Below are 19,903 nucleotides of genomic sequence, written 5' to 3'. Positions count from 1 at the left end.
CTAATAGGAGTAGATCCACCAGAGTTTCTTGATGTACATGACTAACTTCGGTTCATTAATTCAACAAGTCTGCACTTAGCTGGATACAACCTGAAGAGGCTTAGAGAAAGGAAATACACATAAAGTGAATGCAGGGGCGCAATTAAGAGGCAAACTGGGATGGGGCTGACCCTACCATGAGGCAGAGAGAGGCTGCTGCCTCAGATGGCAGGTGCTGGGGGGCAGATGGGACAGTCCTCCTGCTGTCCTTCCTGCTGCAAGTCCTCTTGCGTGTGTGCCACACAGCCTGGCCTACAACCCAGGAACTACTCTGCTGTTTTCAGGTGCTGTGGAGGACATTATGTGTGTGTGTTTGCGTGCAAACCATTTTGTCCTTCATACCAACTTTAGAAGAGCCCTGCTGGATCAGGCCAATGACCCATCTGGTCCAACATCCTGTTCGCACAGTGTGTGACCAGCAAGCAGGACCAAAGTATGAGGGCAATCTTAGTCCATGTGCTTCCAGAAAGCAGCATTGAAAAGCATTTCTGCCTCCGAATGTGGAGGCAGAGCGTAGTTATGGTGGCTAACAGCCATCAACAACACTATCCTTCTCCATGAATTGTCTTCTAAAGCCATCCAAGTTGGTGGCCATCACTGCCTCCTGGGGAAAGGAGTTCCATAGTTTGCTGACCTTTAAAGCCCTAAACGGCCTCGGTCCAGTATATCTGAAGGAGCGTCTCCCCTCCCCCCCCCATCGTTCTGCCTGGACGCTGAGGTGCAGCTCCAAGGGCCTTCTGGCAGTTCCCTCACTGTGAGAAGCCAAGTAACAGGGAACCAGGCAGAGGGCCTTCTCGGTGGTGGCACCCGCCCTGTGGAACACCCTCCCTCCAGATGTCAAAGAGAAAAACAACTTCCAGACTTTTAGAAGACATCTGAAGGCAGCCCCCTTTAGGGAAGCTTTTAATGTTTAACAGACTATTTTATTTTAATACTTTGTTGGAAGCCACCCAGAGTGGCTGGAGAGACCCAACCAGATGGGTGGGGTATAAATAAATTATCATCATCATCATCATGCTGCTTGAAGAAGCACCTCTTTTTATCTATCCTGAATCTGCCAACACTATGTGTCCCCCCACCCAACCCTGCCTTTTGCTCTTGCCCTTTCCCATGCCTTTGACACACACACACACACACCCTATAACTGGAAAAAGAAAAATTAACATTTGCTTATATCATAGCTTAGGGTTACGTCCGGACGTATGGTAACCCATGTTGGAAGTGGAGATTTTGATGAGTTTCCTTTAAAAGAAAGCTCAAAAACATCTCTCTAACATAGCTGGGAGCATTGCAGAGCTTCCAGCCACTCACCATCTCAACTTGCCCAGAGTGACATTTTGTGCCATGGGCTTGCACCCTGAGTCATCTAAGTACGGTACCTAGTGATACCCTTGACTGAAGGAGTGGAAAGCCCAAGGTAAACTCACAAGCTCTGATTCCAGAACTCTAGAACTGGAGAATTGTTCTAGTCATCTAGCCATCTAGTCATCTAGTCCAATCTCCTGCAATGCAGAAGTATCAACTAGTCCAACTCTCTGCAATTGCAAGATATTCTTCTACTGAATCAAAATCCAGGGGGAGGGGCACAGCAAACCAGGGAGATAATGAGAGGAACAAAAGAGTATGTGGGAAGGGGGATAAAAGCAAAATTCACTTGTTTCTGCTTATAATCTGACAATTCGGTCGAGCCATAACAAATCTTTTTTCCCCTTCAAGGTGCAACAGAGCAACCTGGCATCCCACCTGGAAATAGTTCTCAGCTGAGCAATCCAAAAGTTTGCATCCTCCTTGCACCAGCAGAGTTCCACACCGTGTATCTGCCGTTGGTTAGTCCTTTCGTAAATCCCGGGACCCCAGTCTTATCCATGCGCCTTATCAACCAGCAGATTGAGAAAAGGGAAAAAGTGGTTTACCGTTTCAACCAAGGAAAACATCGGCTAGAGAAAATTACCCCGGCTCAGTGGCCTGTTCCTGCTTCTGGACCGGCTCCGCTGCCTCTGTAGACGTGACCTCCGCAGTAGACGGTAGTAGTAAGATGGTCTCCCACAACTTCTCCTACCGTTGACCGACATGTCTTCTCGCCTCACGCTGTCTCTCTTTCTTTTTAGATCTCTCTCTTATGTGCAAGGCCAGCCCCCACCCGGATCTTTCTACCTTCTCAGTTTACAGAAGAAAGTAATTACTATTTTTTTATAAAAAAGGAGGGGGAGGGAGGGAGGGAGGGAGGGAAGGAGAAGAGGAGTAGGGAGAAATAACAATTTAAAAATTGGGGGTCCTCAAAGGCAGCCATGGGCTATTTCAGAAATAAAAGCCAGGAACACAGTCCATGGCTCCCCAACCAACATTCTCAGCAGCAGGCAATATAAACACAACATATCCATTCCCACCCCCTTCTCCTCTTCAAAGATAAGTTCTTTTTTTCAAGAGTTGGAAAAAGGAAGCAGGAGATTGTGAGCAAGTTAAGAAGGGGGAAATCCTGGACTGGACTCCCGCCACTAGGGATGTCTGGGTCTCACTTGTTTGTCCTCATGGTTTCCAGCTGGCTAGCACTGCCTGCCCCATCTCCACCATGAACCCCTTTGAGGTAGGGGGTAGGAAAGAGAAGTTCAGCTCAAATCTGAACCTGATGCTGCCCAATTTCTGTTTCTCGAAGCAATGTGCAAACTCCCTAAAATTTCATACTTCTCCAGATTTTGTTGATGCAGTTCCTCTGGCCAAAATATGCACAGCAGACGCTTGCACTGAGGAAGTATGCATCATAAAGAGCCAAAAATAACGAAGGAAGGTGCTTTTAAATGGTTTAAATGTGTTCCTTAGCTTATTTTTTAAGTGTATTGTTTTGCAAATGCATGGTTTGCAGCCCTGAGACAAGGCAGGAGATAAATGTCATAAAGATATAAATAATCCATATGAAACCATGTTTGCCCAGGTAGTATTTTTATGGTGTGGTATCTCAGAAGCAAGAGCGTGGAGCTTGGCAGCTGGATCTCACTGAATCCACGATGGGATGAGAAGTTCACAGACAATAGTTTTACATCATCACCACTGGATGGTACTCTGAGGTAGACTGCTTCTGAATAGGGAGGCTTTACTTCAAACCGTGAAGAGCTGGCGAGCCCGCCATCCTGCCTCCCACAGCAGTCACATAACCATAGAACTGTAGGGTAAGAAGGCAGCTCTGAAGGAGTTCAACCGCCTGCAGTGCAGCTAAAGAACCCTTGGCAGATGGCCATCAACCCTGGTTGCCCCAGGAAGCCCCCAATCAGGGCAGAGGCATGGTATTGCTCCTGTTGTTCTCCTGCAGCTGGTCTTCAGTCATCCTTCCTGCTAAGAGTCCAGTCCAGGTTTTGCAGCTCCACACGAGGCACCCTAAAGTAACTTTCTGAAGGCCCTGCGGAGCGGGCCAATCAACACATCATGTTCAGGTCAAGCAAACAAGAACACAGCTGGCTGACAGATGACTCCTGCTCTTCCTGTGGGGTGCGGATGGGGGGGGTGCCTGCGCCTTCTCTACCACCCCACCTCTGGGAGCTCCTTTTAATGTTTACCTGCTGGCCGAAGAGGCTGCTCTCTCAGCAAGAGACAAGAGAGCAAGGCTCCCTCCCCCGCAAAACACAAGAAGCATTTCAAGGAGCCAGTAAGTGGTGGGGAAAAATGGCCAGTCTCACAGAAGTGCTTCAGAGAAGATAAGGGCCCTTATATAAAAAGATTAATGATACTCTCCCCAACCACCACCACCACTCCCTGTTAGAGCAGAACGGAAGCACAATGAGAATGATTAATGGTGGTGGTGACAAATCATGGATGGCCAATATGGGGGGGTGCATCCCTCCCCTGCAGGTGTGAAGGCTGAGCCGGAGGCAGCTGTCAAAGGGGAGCCAAGAAAAAAAGACGCCAGGGTCGTGGTCATTGTTCTGACTGGTGTGGCTGGACTGCCTGGTGGGCAGCAGCTTGAGGTGAGCTATGATCATAGGATCATAGAACTGTAGAGTTGGAAGGGACCGCAAGGATCATCTAGTCCAGCCCCCTGCAGTGCAGGGATATTTTACCCAAGCTGGGGTTTGAACCCCACAACCCTGAGATTAAGGGTCTCATGCTCTACTAACTGTGCTGGGAGCTGAAATGTGGCTCAGTGGCAGAACACCTACTTTGCACACAGGAGGTCTCCAATGCAGTTCTTGGTTTGTAAGAATTCCACCTTTTGGTGTGGCAGCACCCCTGCACTTTGGAACTCCCCACCTGTTGATATCAGGCAGTTGTTAGGTGAACCCTTTCCCCCTCAAAGAGCTACTAATCCCAAAGTTTCAATTGAAGAGTGATCGGTTGTAAAACCACTCCCGAGTCCCAGCCATGACCAACATGCCATCAAGTGGACTGTGCTGAGCAAAGGGTCCCCCTCAAATATGCCAGTCCCTTTGAGGGATTCATTGGTGGCACAGAAAAGAAGGTAGTCGAAAATAAGAAGTCCAAGATCCAGGATTGTTATGTATTGAAGTTCTCACCCTGGCCACCAGGGGTATTGTGTACCGGTATATAGTTTTCACTCAGGTCCACATCAGTTAATTTAGGGCTGTTCAGTTCAGTTCAGTTCAGTTCAGTTCCAGCTTGCTATAAAGAACCACTTGGAGAAATCTCTGCGTGGTCTGCTTTGTCAACCCACTACCTAATAAGGATGATGCCAGGGTCCAAGTTTGGAGCAAGTACTCTTTGCTGGGAAAACCCCGGCAGTGATTTAAAATTGCAAAATATGCAGCTGAGTAAAGTGTGAAAATTTAGGTTGTTGGACCTTTAAAATATCCCCTTCCAAGTTCCTTCCAACATTCCCTCTTCTTATAGCATAGAAAAAGACCACATGTTCTTCACATGCTAGTCTCTTCACACACGGAGTTCATCAGGTGGACTGAGAGGGGACACAGGCTTGATTACCTATTAGGTCCCAAAGTGACCTAAGACTGGAAGGACATTTACTGTGGTAGCTCGGGATACAGACGCTTCAGGTTACAGACTCTGCTAACCCAGAAATAGTACCTCGGGTTAAGAACTTTGCTTCAGGTTAAGAATTGACCTCCAGAACGAATTAAGTTCTTAACCCAAGGTACCACTGTACTCTGTCATCTTAACCCCTTCATGCATTGATTAGATTTAACCATGTTTGTTATATGAGGTTGGTAATCCCACAGAATTGAAGTGGGGCTCACCAGGAGAACTTTACGTGATTTTACCCTTTTTCATGTTCAGTCAGAACCATAGCTGTCAACTTTTCCCTTTTCTTGTGAGGAATCCTATTCGGAATAAGGGAATTTCCCTTAAAAAAAGGAAAAACGTTGACAGCTATGGTCAGAACCGCCATTTTTGTGTGTGGTGGCTGCCATTTTGGTCCACAATGCTCTGGTGCACTCCAGGGCACTGTGGGAAAAACAAAATGGCTTCTGGGCTGTGACAATGGAACGGTGCTGTTGTAAAGACGGAGGCTGCCAGAGAGGCCCTCAAAGCTGTTTGAGAACTTCACACATACAAACTGGTGTTTCACAATGGTCCAGAAAATCCAAGCTGAATGTTCCCACTAGATAACTTTTTCCTTCAGCTTCATTCTATTACACTCATTAAAACTACACTCAGATAGAAATAGCCTGACATTCAGCAAAAATTACCTTAAGGTTCTCTGGCTCAAGAGAGATTTCTAATCACTGAACATTGCAGTTTGTTCCTGTCCCTAAAAGGCTTTGCTGCAATCCCCACCACCCAATTTTCTAGGGGGAGGGTGGAAATGTTGCTTGCAATTGGACTTCTGAGAGCTCAGATTTATTCCTCGACTTGCGGTGGTTTGTGCAAGATCGTCAGAAATTGCTGGGTCAGCACCAGAGAAAATTCTAAGATGGCTGCAGGGAGACACTAATATTGGTTTGTTTGCTTCCCGAGTGAGAACAGCCTTTCATAGCCCGAGGGCTCTGCCAGCTACAGAGAGGCCGAGATCAATCATTCACAAGAGCTGGCAGGGGACACATTGCTACCCAGTGACTGCTGATGCCCTGGGCAACCTGTGCCCCCTGCCGTGAACTCTGTTCCGACCCAAGAATCCCCAGCCAACAGAAACAAAATTGCCTGGCCCTCGTATCCATAAAAATCTGCCAAAAAAATGCAACTTCACAAGCCTACTCTCTGAATAGCTTGCTATCTTTCTGTCACAGGGCTGGATGTACATACAAGCAGACTGCTCTTTCACATTGGATAGGGTGCCAGGTCATGGTGAACCCCACCCTAGGGCTGGCCCCTTCTAGCTATGGTTATCTCTGAACCTGATGTGCCCATATTACAAGGAGAGAACACCAGCTTTGTGTTGGCACCAGGTTTCTCCCAGATCCAGTTGTGGGGTCAAATGGGCCAGGCAGAGGCCAGGCCAGAAGAGCGAGTCTCCCTTTTGAAAAGAGCCAATGACCATCGTGGAGGGGCACACAACCACAGGTGTTGGGAACCTGCAGCTCTACAGCCTACATGGCCAGTGACCAGAGGTTATGAGAGTTGTGGTCAAGGAACAGCAAGTCAGAATTGTGGAGTGGGAAGGGCAGAGCCTCCAAGTGTCCCTATTTTCTAGGGACAGTCCCAGATTTACAGAAGTCGTCTCAGTTTCTGATCTGATTCCAGAATGCCACACTTTTCCTTAGGATGTCCCTATTTCCATCAGAGGGAGGGTATGGAGTTATCCAGCCCCCGAGCCATCTGAAGGTAATCCTGTATAGCAGGCATGGCCAAACTTGGCCCTCCAGCTGTTTTTGGACTACAACTCCCGTCATCCCTAGCTAACAGGACCAGTGGTCAGGGATGATAGGAATTGTAGTCCCAAAACAGCTGGAGGGCCAAGTTTGGCCATGCCTGCTGTATAGGGAAGGGGGTTTTTTATATAAAAAAAGTTTAATGTTTTATGTTTTTATATATGTTGGAAGCTGCCCAGAGTGGCTGGGGAAACCCAGTCAGATCGGTGGGGTATAAATAGCATTAGTAGTATTAGTTGTAGTAGTATTTAGGACATCCCTATTTTCATCACAGCAATGCTGGAGGGTATGGAAGGGATCCTTTAAAGGCCATCTAGTCCAGCCCCCTGCAACACAGGGGTCACAGCTAAAGTAGCCCTGACAGGTGGCCACCCAACCTCTGTTTGAACACCTCCATCAATGGATTGCCTTGCAAGGGAGTTTGTTCCGCTGTTGAACAGCTCTTACACAGAGAAAGTTCTTCCAAATTTTTAGTTGGAATCTCCTGTCTTTTCATTTGAATCCAGCTACAGGCTCCTCACCCCAACTCTAGGTCCTGCGAGCCAAGGGATCCGCTGGTGGCTCACTACCCAAGGTGGCTGTGGACGAAGCCCCATGGGCTCCTGGTTCAAGCCCAGGCAGCGACTGACACAGAGGGAGTTAGTTGTCTGACAGCAGGCAGGCTGCTAAATGTTGGGGGGGGGACTTAATTGTAAGTAGGGACAGGTGAATCTGTCAGTTTTGGTTTCTCTCAGGTCTTCATTTTTCCACATATCTACATCAGCTTGCAATTCCTCCTCCCCTTATTTTCTCAAGTCCCCATGAGAATTCACGAGTGTATTTGTGCCATACCTTTAAAGCACTATGATACCACTTTAAACAGCCATTGCTTCCCCTAGAGAATTTTGGTTTGCTAAGGGTGCTGAGAATCATTGAGAGATCTTTATTCCTCCCACAGAAATATAATTTCCAGCGTGACTTAACAATCAAGCCCTTTCCCCAGGGAACTCTGAAAATTGTAGTTCTGGAATACAGGGTCTCTTAACAACTCTCAGCACCTTTAACAAAAAAGCAGGTTGCAGAAGTCTTTGCAGAAAGCCATGACTGTTTAAAGTTGTATCATAGAGCCATTGTGTGAATTTCTTCCAACTGTATATACCTTTTTATGTGCAATTTTACCTTTGCACATTTTTCTGCAGAGCGATGTTCCCTAATATCATGCATTGTTTTGTATGTTATTTTCACCAATATATGCATTCATTTGTGTGCTTCACCCTCAGAATATGCATTTTTTGTACCCCATCACTCAGCTGGAGAACTGCACTTCAAAATTCGAAGAAGTGTGAATTTTGAAGGATAGCTGTGCTTCAGTTCGCATAGTGGATTTGGTAGTAAGTAGGCCTTTAAATGTGAGCTGAATCAGATTTCTCCCACAACCTTGCCTTAATCAGATATTTATTCATTTAATTTGTATACCGCCCTTCATCCAAATATCTCAGGGCAGTTCACAGCATAAAAATGCAAGATAAAAAGGCCAAATACAAGAACAAAACAAACTAACAACCCCCAACAATAGTTGCAGAAAAGACCTGAAATAAAGACACATTTGAATTCTCATTTGAATCAATTTGAGACACTCTCTCTGTTTACTTTGCTGAAAAATTGTTTCTTTTTTTCTTTCTCAGTCGCTTTTAGAGTTCCCCATCCAAGAGGTCATTTTCCGAGTGCTGGATCAGGCAAAAGTTCTACCTAGACAAGCACCCTGCACCCCAGAGATTTCTCCAGGAAGACCACAAGAATGGCCTAGAGAATGTAGCCCTTTCCTATCAGCAACTAGTATGCTGAGGTAGACTGCTTCTGAACACTGAGGTTCTACTTAAGCATAATGACTGTTGATAGACCTCTCCTCCTGCTCTGTAGGTTTGCCCATTCCTCCTTTTGGCAAGAGATTCCACCAGTCAATTAAGTAATGCACGAAGATGTCTTTTTCCCCCAGTCCTAAATCTCCTACCAATCATGTTCTGAGCATAAAACTTCCATGGCCCTTTGACTTTTAAATGTGAGGTTGGGGGGGGGGAGTTGGGGTCTGGGCAGGAGAGAGACTTCTGCTCTTAGTCTCCAAGACTCTCCAGTCTCCTTTTCGAAAACAAAAATATACCAGGAACCCTTTATGGCCCCCCAGGGTATAATTTTGCTATTTGGCAGTTAACTCAATTTACAGCCCAGTGGAATTTTCCTGCTTATCTCAGGTTCTGCGTATGTGTTGCAGCTCTTCGGCACACTGGAACTGCCCAAAGAAATGTTTTTAGAAGCCACTCTCTTTGATGTATCACCTGCCCTGTTCCTTGGACTCTACAGGCAACAAGAAGCATCAATCAAGAAACCACCAACTGCAATGAGAGCAGCAGCTCCCACCGCCTCCAAAATCCAATGACCTGCTTGCAGAAGGCACTCAAGCCCAGTTCACAAGAAGCACCAGATGGATCAGACCAGTGGCCACGTAGTCCAGCATCACGTTGCCAGAGCACCAGATGCCCCCAGTGGAAAACTCCCAAGCAGGATTTGAGCACAACAGCAGCACTCTCCCCTCCTGTGGCTTCAAGCATAGGGTTACCAGATGTCCCCGGTTCCCAGGGACAGCCCCCGAACTTGCAAATCTGTCCCCGGACAAATTCCGTCCCCAGAATGTCCCCAGATTTGCAAATCTGTCCCAGGGAAATGTGGCAGTGGCAGCAGCAGCTCTGGCTGGCTTCAGGAACTTCCAGTGAGGAAAAATGGCGGGCGCCATGGCAGCGGGCAGCGAGCAGCTCCTGAAGCCAGCCAGAGCCAACTGTGCTACCAGGCTGGCTCCGGGCTGATGACTGCCACTGCTGCCACCGCTGCCAAAGGGGAGCTGGGGACAGATTTCCTGCCCCCTTCCCCCTTTGTTTTGACTGACCGGGGAAGGCTCGGGAGTCATGGGTGGGTGTTTGTTGGCCAGTTTTTTAAAAACTCTGCGCATTTATGTTTCACAGGGTGCGAAAGAAGGGCTTTGCACCTTTATACAATATGCATGTGTGCTTTGGCTCAGGGTCTTTTGCCTCACCACCCCCACTACTGACTCCCTGTTGCTACTCAGCTTCAAAAAGAAAAAAAGTTCATTGAAAAAAATCTGGTAACCATATTCTAGCAACTGGCATAGCAACCAAACTAATGCAAGGTCTAAACGCTGTGGTAATGTTGTGCATAGATTTATATTCTTTTATGTTAACATGTTCTTTTTGGATGCTTTTCTGACTGTGGGATTTTTGCAGCTGCGAGGCCCCCCAATTTCTGCTCTCTAGCAGAGGCTGCAATCCACATCACTAACTACCAAGGCACCACCGATCCACCAACCACCTCCCTGGGTTTTCAGCTGGGGTGAGGGGGCTTTCCCCTGGCATTTTACCTTTGATCCCATTCCAAGTGATTCCACCATAGCCATGTTGTGAGGGGGCCATTCACTCTCACTTTCCTCCATTGACCTCAAGAGTTTCTCTGATGTCACCACCTGACTTGAGCAAGTAGCAAATACAGTGGTACCTCAGGTTACAGACGCTTCAGGTTACAGACTCTGCTAACTCAGAAATAGTACCTCGGGTTAAGAACTTTGCTTCAGGATGAGAACAGAAATCATGCAGCAGCGGCAGCGGGAGGCCCCATTAGCTAAAGTGGTGCTTCAGGTTAAGAACAGTTTCAGGTTAAGAACAGACCTCCAGAACGAATTAAGTTCTTAACCCGAGGTACCACTGTAAATCAGAAAAAGCAGGAGGAGCCATGCTCTTGCTTTTCACACCCACAAAATCTGCAAAAAGCTTTCTGAAATTTTAATGCACTCATACCGCAGTGTGGCTTTCCTGCAACGGTTGAACCTCACATGATTATTGCACAGAAGCTCGAAATCTACTAGAGCCAATGGAAGGGTAGATTGAACAAACAAAGCAATGTCCCTGTTTGGTGATGCCTTGCCTGCTAATTATTCAGCAATGTGGGTGAAAAGCCCCATAAATAAGTATCCCTTTAGGTAACAAATTGTCGCTTTCCAAATCTCCACCCCAATGTCATTGCTTGCTGATCTTTGTATTCTCAACAGTACAAGTTATAACACTGGCAACTAGCTCCGTTATGGAACCTCAGTGTTCAGTAGCTGGAGGCAACAGTAAGGGTAAGTTATTGCTTCCATAGCAGCTTGTGATAGAGAGAGCTGGAGGGACAGATCCCCTCCTCACTCCCCCAGGCCTGTTGTTCCCTACCTCTTACCTAGATGAGCATTCTGCTTTTCCCACTGGCAAACTAGTGGTCACCAAGTCCAAAGTCTACAATGCAGGAAATCACAGCTGAAGAATCCCTGACAGATGAGCATCCAACCTCCGTTTGAAAACCTCCAACCAAGGAGAGTCCACTCCTTTCCAAGGGAGTCCACTCCACCGTCAAACAGCTCTTGCCCTCAAAAAGTTCTTCCCAATATTCAGCCTCAATCTCCTTTCTTGTAATTTGAATCCCTTGGTTTGGGCCCTCCCCTCTGAAGCTGCAGAAACCGAGCTTGCTAGATCTTTCACATGACAGCCCTTCAGGTATTTGAAGATGACTCTCATATCAGCTCTCAGTCATCTTCTCCTCTCCAGGCTAAACATACCCAAGTCCCTCAACTGTCATGGAGGAGGAGGAAACGATCAATGGCTACTAGCCATGATGGTTACAGTCTAAGTCCATCGCTGGAGGCACATGTGGAGTGCTGCAGTTGTGCTCATGTCCTGCTTGCAGGCTTCTCATTGGGTCATCTGGTTGGCCAAAGTGAGAATGGGAAGCGGGACTAGATAGGTTGCTGGCTTGATCCAGCAGCAAAGTTTTCCTCTTGTTCTTAAGCTATGGTTCCCAGATTTTTTTCAATGAATCCGGTGACCCTTTCTTTTTTTTGAAGCTGAGTAGCAACAGGGAAGTCAGTAGTGGGAATGGTGAGGCAAAAGACCCTGGGCCCAAGCACACATGCATATTGTATAAAGGTGAAAAGCCCTTCTTTCGCACCATATGAAACATAAATGCGCAGAGTTTTGGGTTAAGCCACAAAGCCTAGGGCTTGCCGATCCTAAGGTCAGCGGTTCAAATCCCCGTGACGGGGTGAGCTCCCGTTGCTCGGTCCCTGCTCCTGCCAACCTAACAGTTCGAAAGCACATCAAAGTGCAAGTAGATAAATAGGTACCGCTCCGGTGCGAAGGTAAACGGTGTTTCCGTGCGCTGCTCTGGTTTGCCAAAAGCGGATTAGTCATGCTGGCCACGTGACCCGGAAGCTGTACGCTGGCTCCCTCAGCCAGTAAAGCGAGATGAGCGCCTCAACCCCAGAGTCGGTCACAACTGGACCTAATGGTCAGGGGTCCCTTTACCTTTTACCTGGGCAATGGCACGCCACACGCCCATGACTCCTGAGCCTTTCCTGGTCTCCTTCCCTCTTCCCCCTTTGTTTTGACAGATCAGGGGAGGCTCGAGAGTCACGGGCAGGCAGCCGTTGCCCAGGAGGGGCCAGCCTGGTAGCGCAGTTGGATCTGGCTGGCTTCAGGAGCTGATCGCTGCTTGCTGCTCACTGCTGTGGTGCAGGGAAAACAGTGGGCGCCACGGCAGCAAGCAGCTCCTGAAACCAGCCAGAGCCAACTGCGCTGGCCCCTCCTGGGCAACGGCTGCCTGCCCGTGACTGTGCTACCAGGCTGGCTCTGGGCTGCTGAGGCTGCCGCTGCCATATTTCCCGGGAACAGATTTGCAAATCTGGGGACATTCTGGGGACGGAATTTGTCTGGGTACAGATTTGCAAATCCAGGGACTGTCCCTGGGAACCGGGGAGGTCTGGTAACCCTATCCTAAGCGCCTCTAGTACCTTGGTCTCCACCTGCCTGGAAGACCTACATTCCTCCTCTTTCTTTGAGTGGGTCTCGCAACCCAACAAGACCAGACTAAAGCTCCTTTCAAAATGCAAAGGGCCCACCATGAAACTTGGAAGCAGCATATGGCACAAATATCAAGAATGAACATCTCTTTCTCCACCTCAAAGGCCACATGGCGGAGCTCCCCCCCCCCCATGCCCCAAACAAGTTTCAGTCTGGCAGACCATGAAAGAAAAAGAGTCATCTGCAAGCAATTAAGTTTCTGGCAGAGGCCCGGCTGGTGCAGAATGAAAGGAAACACTTTATTTCTGAAGCAAAACATCCACTCCTTGGGACCTCCTGCTTTCTCTCCGCCCAGTCTAGGACAGGGCGAAATCCTTTTCCTGGAGGGGGCCTGCCCTAATGAATGTGAACGCCCCAACTGCCCTCATTTTCTCCAAGCCTTTATCTTGCCTTGCAGTGAGATTTTTTTAGGGGCTGGCAACCTATTCAACTTGAAGGCCACGTTCTCTCTTAGGCAGAGGCAAAAGTGAGTGGATGGCTCTCATATCTCTTGCCAGCCCCGGAAGCAGCAAGAGCTTCCTCACTAAGAAAGAAGAAGAAGAAGAAGAGTTTGGATTTGATATCCCGCCTTTCACTCCCCTTCAGGAGTCTCAAAGCGGCTAACAATCTCCTTTCCCTTCCTCCCCCACAACAAACACTCTGTGAGGTGAGTGGGGCTGAGAGACTTCACAGAAGTGTGACTGGCCCAAGGTCACCCAGCAGCTGCATGTGGAGGAGCGGAGACGCGAACCCGGTTACCCAGATTACGTGACTACCGCTCTTAACCACTACACCACACTGGGACACTTGTAATGTCGTTTAATATCAAGGTCTCTTTAAAGATGCATTGATGGCCAGCACACTCATCCCTGTGCAATCTTCCTTTGCTCCCAGATACCAGGATCCGCACGGAGAAGGATATGGGATGGGTCATTGCTCCACCAAAACCCCTCCTGCTTTTATTTCAGTGATCTCAGTAGATTCAGGAGGATGGTGAAGGATGCTCCAAATGACCGACCCTCCCCATTAAGGAAATGGGTCTGATGAACCCTGAAAAGTCCAGCAGGCAGGATGTCCAGCTAGACAAATATATTCAGGGCATGTCAAATCCTGGATTAAGTTGTGCGGCACATTTTTGTGCAAATTTGCTCAATTGCAACCATGAATTCTCTTTCTGATTGCCGTTGTGATGGGCAATAGGAAAGACCTGCCCTCTAACCACAGAAAAATCTCTCATGCGTCTGAAGTGGCCTCCATTCCTTACAGCTTGCTGTCCCCTGGAGGAGCAATTGTGCATTGCACCTTGTCGGGTTTGAAATCACCAACAATGTTTTATTATCTGTTTTGGTTTGAGAAAAGGATCTCTCTTGGGAGCTGCTGGCAGAGAAACACAGCATGAGGGAATAGCTACTGTGCTGTGTCAAGGGAAAAGATGACCACTTGTTTGGATGCTGATGGGAAGCCGTGTTTCTGTAAAGCTTGTTGAAGATGCTTCTTCCTTAGGGAAAAAGAGTGTTGCTCACCAATGGCAGCCAGATAAAAAGACAGGCAAATCATCAGTTTTGGGTATCTCCATTTTTCACTTTTAAGTTTGGTTTGCCAGATTACTCACACCAGTTTGCATTTTTTTGCTTTTTACGTTGCCACAAAAATCCACCCGCATTTTCGTGCAGCTCTCCACCCCCCACTCGCCCCCAGCACCTCCCATTCAAAGTGGCTGTTTCAATCTGCTTAATGTGAGAGACTGATTTTTCCATCCTCTCCAACACAAACAAATAAATTGCCTCCAGTTTACAAGGGTGGGTTTGTTTTGCACACCCATAAAATATTTAATTCTACAGTCTTCAGCCTAAGGATGCAGGCGCTGTGGTTCTCTGCATGCATGGGGCTGCGGTATTGCTTGCATTTATCTATCATCTATCTATCTATCTATCTATCTATCTATCTATCTATCTATCTATCTATCTAATCTATCTATATCTATCATCTATCTATCTATCTATCTATCTATCTATCTATCATCTATCTATCTATCTATCTATCTATCTATCATCTATCATCTATCTATCTATCTATATCTATCATCTATCTATATCTATCTAATCTATCTATCTATCTATCTATCTATCTATCTATCATCTATCTATCTATCATCTATCTATCTATCTATCTATCTATCTAATCTATCTATATCTATCTATCTATCTATCTATCTATCTATCTATCTATCTATCTATCTCTATCATCTAGCTATATCTATCTATCTATTATCTGTCTGTCTATCTATCTATCTATCTCTCTATCATCTCTCTATCATCTATCTATCTATCTATCTATCTATCTATCTATCTAATCTATCATCTATCTATCATCTATCTATTTATTTAATCTTCAGCTCCTTTTAAATAAATTAAAATGGCTGCACCCCAAATATACAACAGTGGCATCCAGCTAAGTCAGACTGTGCCCCCCCCATCTAAAACAATGGATCCAACTAAGTGTGTTGATTTCAGTTGAGTCTACCCTTAGTCTACCCACGCAGGTGGCGCTGTGGTCTAAACCACAGAACCTAGGGCTTGCAGATCAGAAGGTCGGTGGTTCGAATCCCCGCAATGGGCTGAGCTCCCGTTGCTCGGTCCCTGCTCCTGCCAACCTAGCAGTTCGAAAGCACGTCCAAGTGCAAGTAGATCAATAGGTACCACTCCAGCGGGAAGGTAAACGGTGTTTCAGTGTGCTGCTCTGGTTCGCCAGAAGTGGCTTAGTCATGCTGGCCACATGACCCAGAAGCTGTACGCGGCTCCTACAACCACTAAAGCGAGATGAGCGCCGCAACCCCAGAGTCATCTGCGACTGGACCTGATGGTCAGGGGTACCTTACCTTTACCTTTACTCTTAGTACAGCTGAGTTGCAATAAAATTGGAATGATTGCCAGCAAGAGGCAGTGACTCTATTCAGCAAAACGTAAAAAGCATTGCAGAGGGCTGGACCGGTTGACCCACTGGATACTTTCCAATTCTATGATTTTATGAAAAGTGCCTAGAAGTATAGCTGTAGTGACATTATGTGGTGGTAACAAGCAGATAAGCTGAAGGGAAGGAGGGAGCTGGACCCCCACTTTGCTCAAAGGGGCTTTTAACCATTTATGTTTGTGTTGGGGACAGTCCCCTTGCACGCTGTCCGTGCTACTACTAGTTGTATCTTCAAAGGACAGGAAGATGAGGAGCAAAGGAGAATTCCCACTCCATCATAGGATTGTCCCCACTCTCTGTCCCTTGAGCAAACTCCAAGAGCTCATTCATGCACAGATCACAGGCTACCTTTGACTCGTCATAACAGCTCTCTATCCCCCCCCCCTTATCTGCAGTCTGCTGCTGCCGCACTAACAGAGCCCCCTTGCAACAAGAGCTGGGTGAATCAGTCAATTTCACTTTCTGTCAGTTTCTCTGTTTTTCCAGTCTCAATTTCTCTATTTAATTCTGATTAAAGTCCACATGAAGGGCCACCAGGTTCAGTTCTCCATATTAACCCCTCAGTTTCTGATTTTGTTTTGAAACAATTCCTAGTGAAAATTACCTAAATGCTAATGTGAATTTCCTCTCTTATGCGCACTTCTGCTAAGCATTCCCTCCAACTTAAAGTGATATATTTCTCTGTGTTATCTCCAGTAATGCATGCATTTCCTGCACACTTCAACCTTGGGCATGCATGTTTGTACACATGGCATGGCAGAAGAGCCACACTGAAAATTTGGAGAAGTACAAATTCCAAAGATGACCATGTTCTGCTTCAGATGCTTTTTGGAAATTGGTAGTTCGCATCCTTAAGTATGAATTGAATCGCTCTCCCATTCCCTAGCTGCAACCCCAAAGCACCAACCTGCCAATCTTCAAGAGCTTAGTACCATTTAGCTCCCTGCCACCCACCCAGTGGCCTGGAAATCCCCAAAACCAGCAGCCTTGGAAAGACACAATAGACCTGCAGATGCCTCTCCAGACCAGCTCCCATATCCCAAAGCCCCCTCTTTCTTCCTCTTTGAGACTTTTGCAGCAAGCAATTGGATACATACACCAGGACCCCTGACTGCTACTTCCGGCCGACCCTTCCACGGCAGACTCCATCTTCACCTCGAAGCTGTTTCTCATTCACAGCAGCCAACAAGACAGAAAAGCTCAGAGACCAAGGATAGACAGAGAGGGGGGTGAGGGGGTTGTTGCAACAGTCTCTCCCAAGTTTTCCTGCTTCACCCCCTTCCCACAAACACTGGTTGCCAGGGCAACTTGGGCTTCCTGCTTTTCTCCTTCACTATTACTACTTCCACCTCCAAAGTGTTGTTCCTTTTCCAAAATCCACAGCTTTTCCTTCCCCTCCTACCCCACCCCAGCCTCCAACCCACCACAACCCCACCGCCCTCTCTAAGCAGAAGTTAATTGTTGCTTTCCCTGGCAGTAAAATTGAAGCTTTTGCATTAAAAACAAAAAGGAGGTGAAATGGCAAGCGAGGTTTGTTGGCAGTGGCAGTTCCAGACAACAGGTTGTAAAAAGGTAAAGGTAAAGGTACCCCTGCCCGAACGGGCCAGTCTTGACAGACTCTGGGGTTTGTGCGCCCATCTCACTCAAGAGGCCGGGGGCCAGCGCTGTCCGGAGACACTTCCGGGTCACGTGGCCAGCGTGACAAAGCTGCAACTGGCGAGCCAGCGCAGCACACGGAACGCCGTTTACCTTCCCACTGGTAAGCGGTCCCTATTTATCTACTTGCACCCGAGGGTGCTTTCGAACTGCTAGGTTGGCAGGCGCTGGTAGGCTCCAGAAATATGAGGATCAAGACCAAGATATAGAGGAACTAGGCAAGACAGCATCTTAAAAAGTAGAGACATCACCTTGCCAACAAAAGTCCGTATAGTTAAAGCTCTGGTTTTCCCAGTAGTGATGTTAGGAAGTGAGAGCTGGAACATAAAGAAGGCTGGTCGCCAAAGAATTGATGCTTTTGAATTGTGGTGCTGGAGGAGACTCTTGAGAGTCCCATGGACTGCAAGAAGATCAAACCTCTCCATTCTGAAGGAAATCAGCCCTGAGTGCTCACTGGAAGGACAGATCCTCAAGCTGAGGCTCCAAGACTTTGGCCACCTCAGGAGAAGAGAAGACTCCCTGGAAAAGACTCTGATGTTGGGAAAGATGGAGGGCACAAGGAGAAGGGGACGACGGAGGACGAGATGGCTGGATAGTGTTCTCGAAGCTACCAGCATGAGTTTGACCAAACTGCGGGAGGCAGTGGAAGACAGGAGGGCCTGGCATGCTCTTGGTCCAGGAGGTCACGCAGAGTCAGACACGACTAAAAGACTAAACAACAACAAGCTCTCCCCCTCCTACACCACCCCATCGCGCCAGAGCCCTGAATTAATTTGTGACACATCCCTGAACAAGTTGAAGAGTCCAGCATCTGGCTCAGGCTTAAGGCCCATCTAATCCAGCATCTTTTCCCCCACAGTGACCTAGTAGATGCCCCAGAAGCTCCTGAGCTCAGCTCAAAAGCAACAGCCTTTTCCTACCATGGTGTTCATTGGTGTGCTGCTTCTGGGCACCCAGCCTAACCTAGGGCACCCAGGGATGTTGCGAGGATAAAATTGGGCAGGGGGAGAAGAAGTGAGAACCACCTTGAGCTCCTGAGAGGAAAAGTGGGATACAAATATAATAAGTAATATTATATTACAAATGACAAGACCTCCCTCTCGGCCTCGCTGAAGTGTTCCAAAGGAAACAGAGCAATATGTTTGGCACCAGCGAGGCTGCAGGAGGTGCTGGAAAGAGGTGGACAAGGTACTACCCAACCGGCCTAGGGATTCCACTCTGGATTTGTGTAGGGTTTACTGCTTAGACTTATCTTCTCCCAAAGATGTTCTGCAAGGTAGAGGGTACAGATTTTTTCCTCCGTGTTTACCCCCCAAGGCCTAGTGCACAAATGAGTACAGTGGTACCTCTGGTTGCGAACGGGATCCGTTCTGGAGCCCCGTTCACAACATGAGCAGAATGCAACCCACGCATGCGCATGTTGCGACTCGCCGCTTCTGTGCATGCGCGTGGCACCATTTTGAGCGTCTGCACATGCGCGAGCGGTGAAACCCAGACGTAACCCTTTCCGGTACTTCCGGGTCGCCGCGGGACGCAACCTGAAAAGATTTAACCTGAAGCAAACGTAACAAGAGCTATGACTGTATAGGTGCAAAGCAGCAGAGGTTTAAGATCAAAGCTTTCATTTTCCTAGATGGGCTACCTTCTCTCTGCCCCTCACTTCCCTCTACAGCATGGGCAGAAACCGCTTTCTTGACTGTTGGACTCATTGTTGTTCTCACCTGCTCTACCCACTGGAGCCTGCTTTCGCATACTGAAGGTTTGAGACCCCTTGGCTCCCCACACCTAGTTTAGTTGGCCAGACAAAGCCGTTCCCAAGGTGCAGCCGTTGTCACATGGCTTCTGGGAGCCACAGGTTCGCAGACAGCGCCTGTGATTCACAGTCATTCCTTGAGTTGTGTTTTTTCGAGTTATGGACCCGCCAAAACCCGGAAGTACCGAAACAGGTTACTTCCAGGTTTCGGCGGTTGCGCATGTGCAGAAGTGCTAAATCACGCTTTGTGCATGCTCAAAATTGCAGAATCGCAACCCTCGTGTGCGCAGACATGCCGCTGCGGGTTGCGCACGTGCATCCCGCACGGATCACATTATTTCCAGGTTTCAGCGGTCGTGCATGCGCAGAAGTGCTAAATCACGCTTTGCACATGCTCAGAATTGCAGAATCGCAACCCTTGTGTGCGCAGACATGCTGCTGCGGGTTGTGCATGTGCATCCCGCATGGATCACATTATTTCCAGGTTTCGGCGGTCACGCATGCGCAGAAGTGCTAAATCACGCTTTGCACATGCTCAGAATTGCAGAATCGCAACCCTCGTGTGCGCAGACATGCCGCTGCGGGTTGCGCACGTGCATCCCGCACGGATCACATTATTTCCAGGTTTCGGCGGTCGCGCATGCGCAGAAGCGCTAAATCACGCTTTGCACACGCTCAGAATCGCAACCCACGTGTGCGCAGACACGCCGCTGCGGGTTGCAAACGCTGCGGGTTGTGCATGTGCATCCCGCACGGATCACATTCGCAACCCGAGTGTCCACTGTACATAAAATGGGGGGGGA

At 47.9% G+C, this 19,903-nt stretch overlaps 1 protein-coding gene across 7 annotated transcripts in view; it reads right to left on the bottom strand.

Annotated features, from left to right (window-relative positions):
• DAB2IP (DAB2 interacting protein) overlaps positions 1-19,903 on the bottom strand; it is a 320,886-nt gene that overhangs the window by 266,857 nt on the left and 34,126 nt on the right. For 3 of the 7 annotated variants that reach the window (XM_082208812.1, XM_082208815.1, XM_082208816.1), the window contains exon 1: positions 1,991-2,198. The exons of 1 other annotated variant lie outside the window; for it this stretch is intronic. In XM_082208812.1, the coding sequence (XP_082064938.1) occupies positions 1,991-2,111 (121 nt within the window). In that variant the 5' untranslated portion in view covers positions 2,112-2,198. Of the gene's footprint in view, positions 1-1,782; positions 1,900-1,990; positions 2,199-19,903 lie in introns of those variants that run through there. 3 more of the 7 variants (XM_082208810.1, XM_082208813.1, XM_082208818.1) reach the window with 2 other exon arrangements.

Source organism: Podarcis vaucheri (assembly GCF_965113315.1).
Source record: "Podarcis vaucheri genome assembly, chromosome: Z".
NCBI lineage: Eukaryota > Metazoa > Chordata > Lepidosauria > Squamata > Lacertidae > Podarcis > Podarcis vaucheri.
Note: the sequence above shows the minus strand (reverse complement) of the source record. Positions and strands in the feature narration are given on the sequence as shown.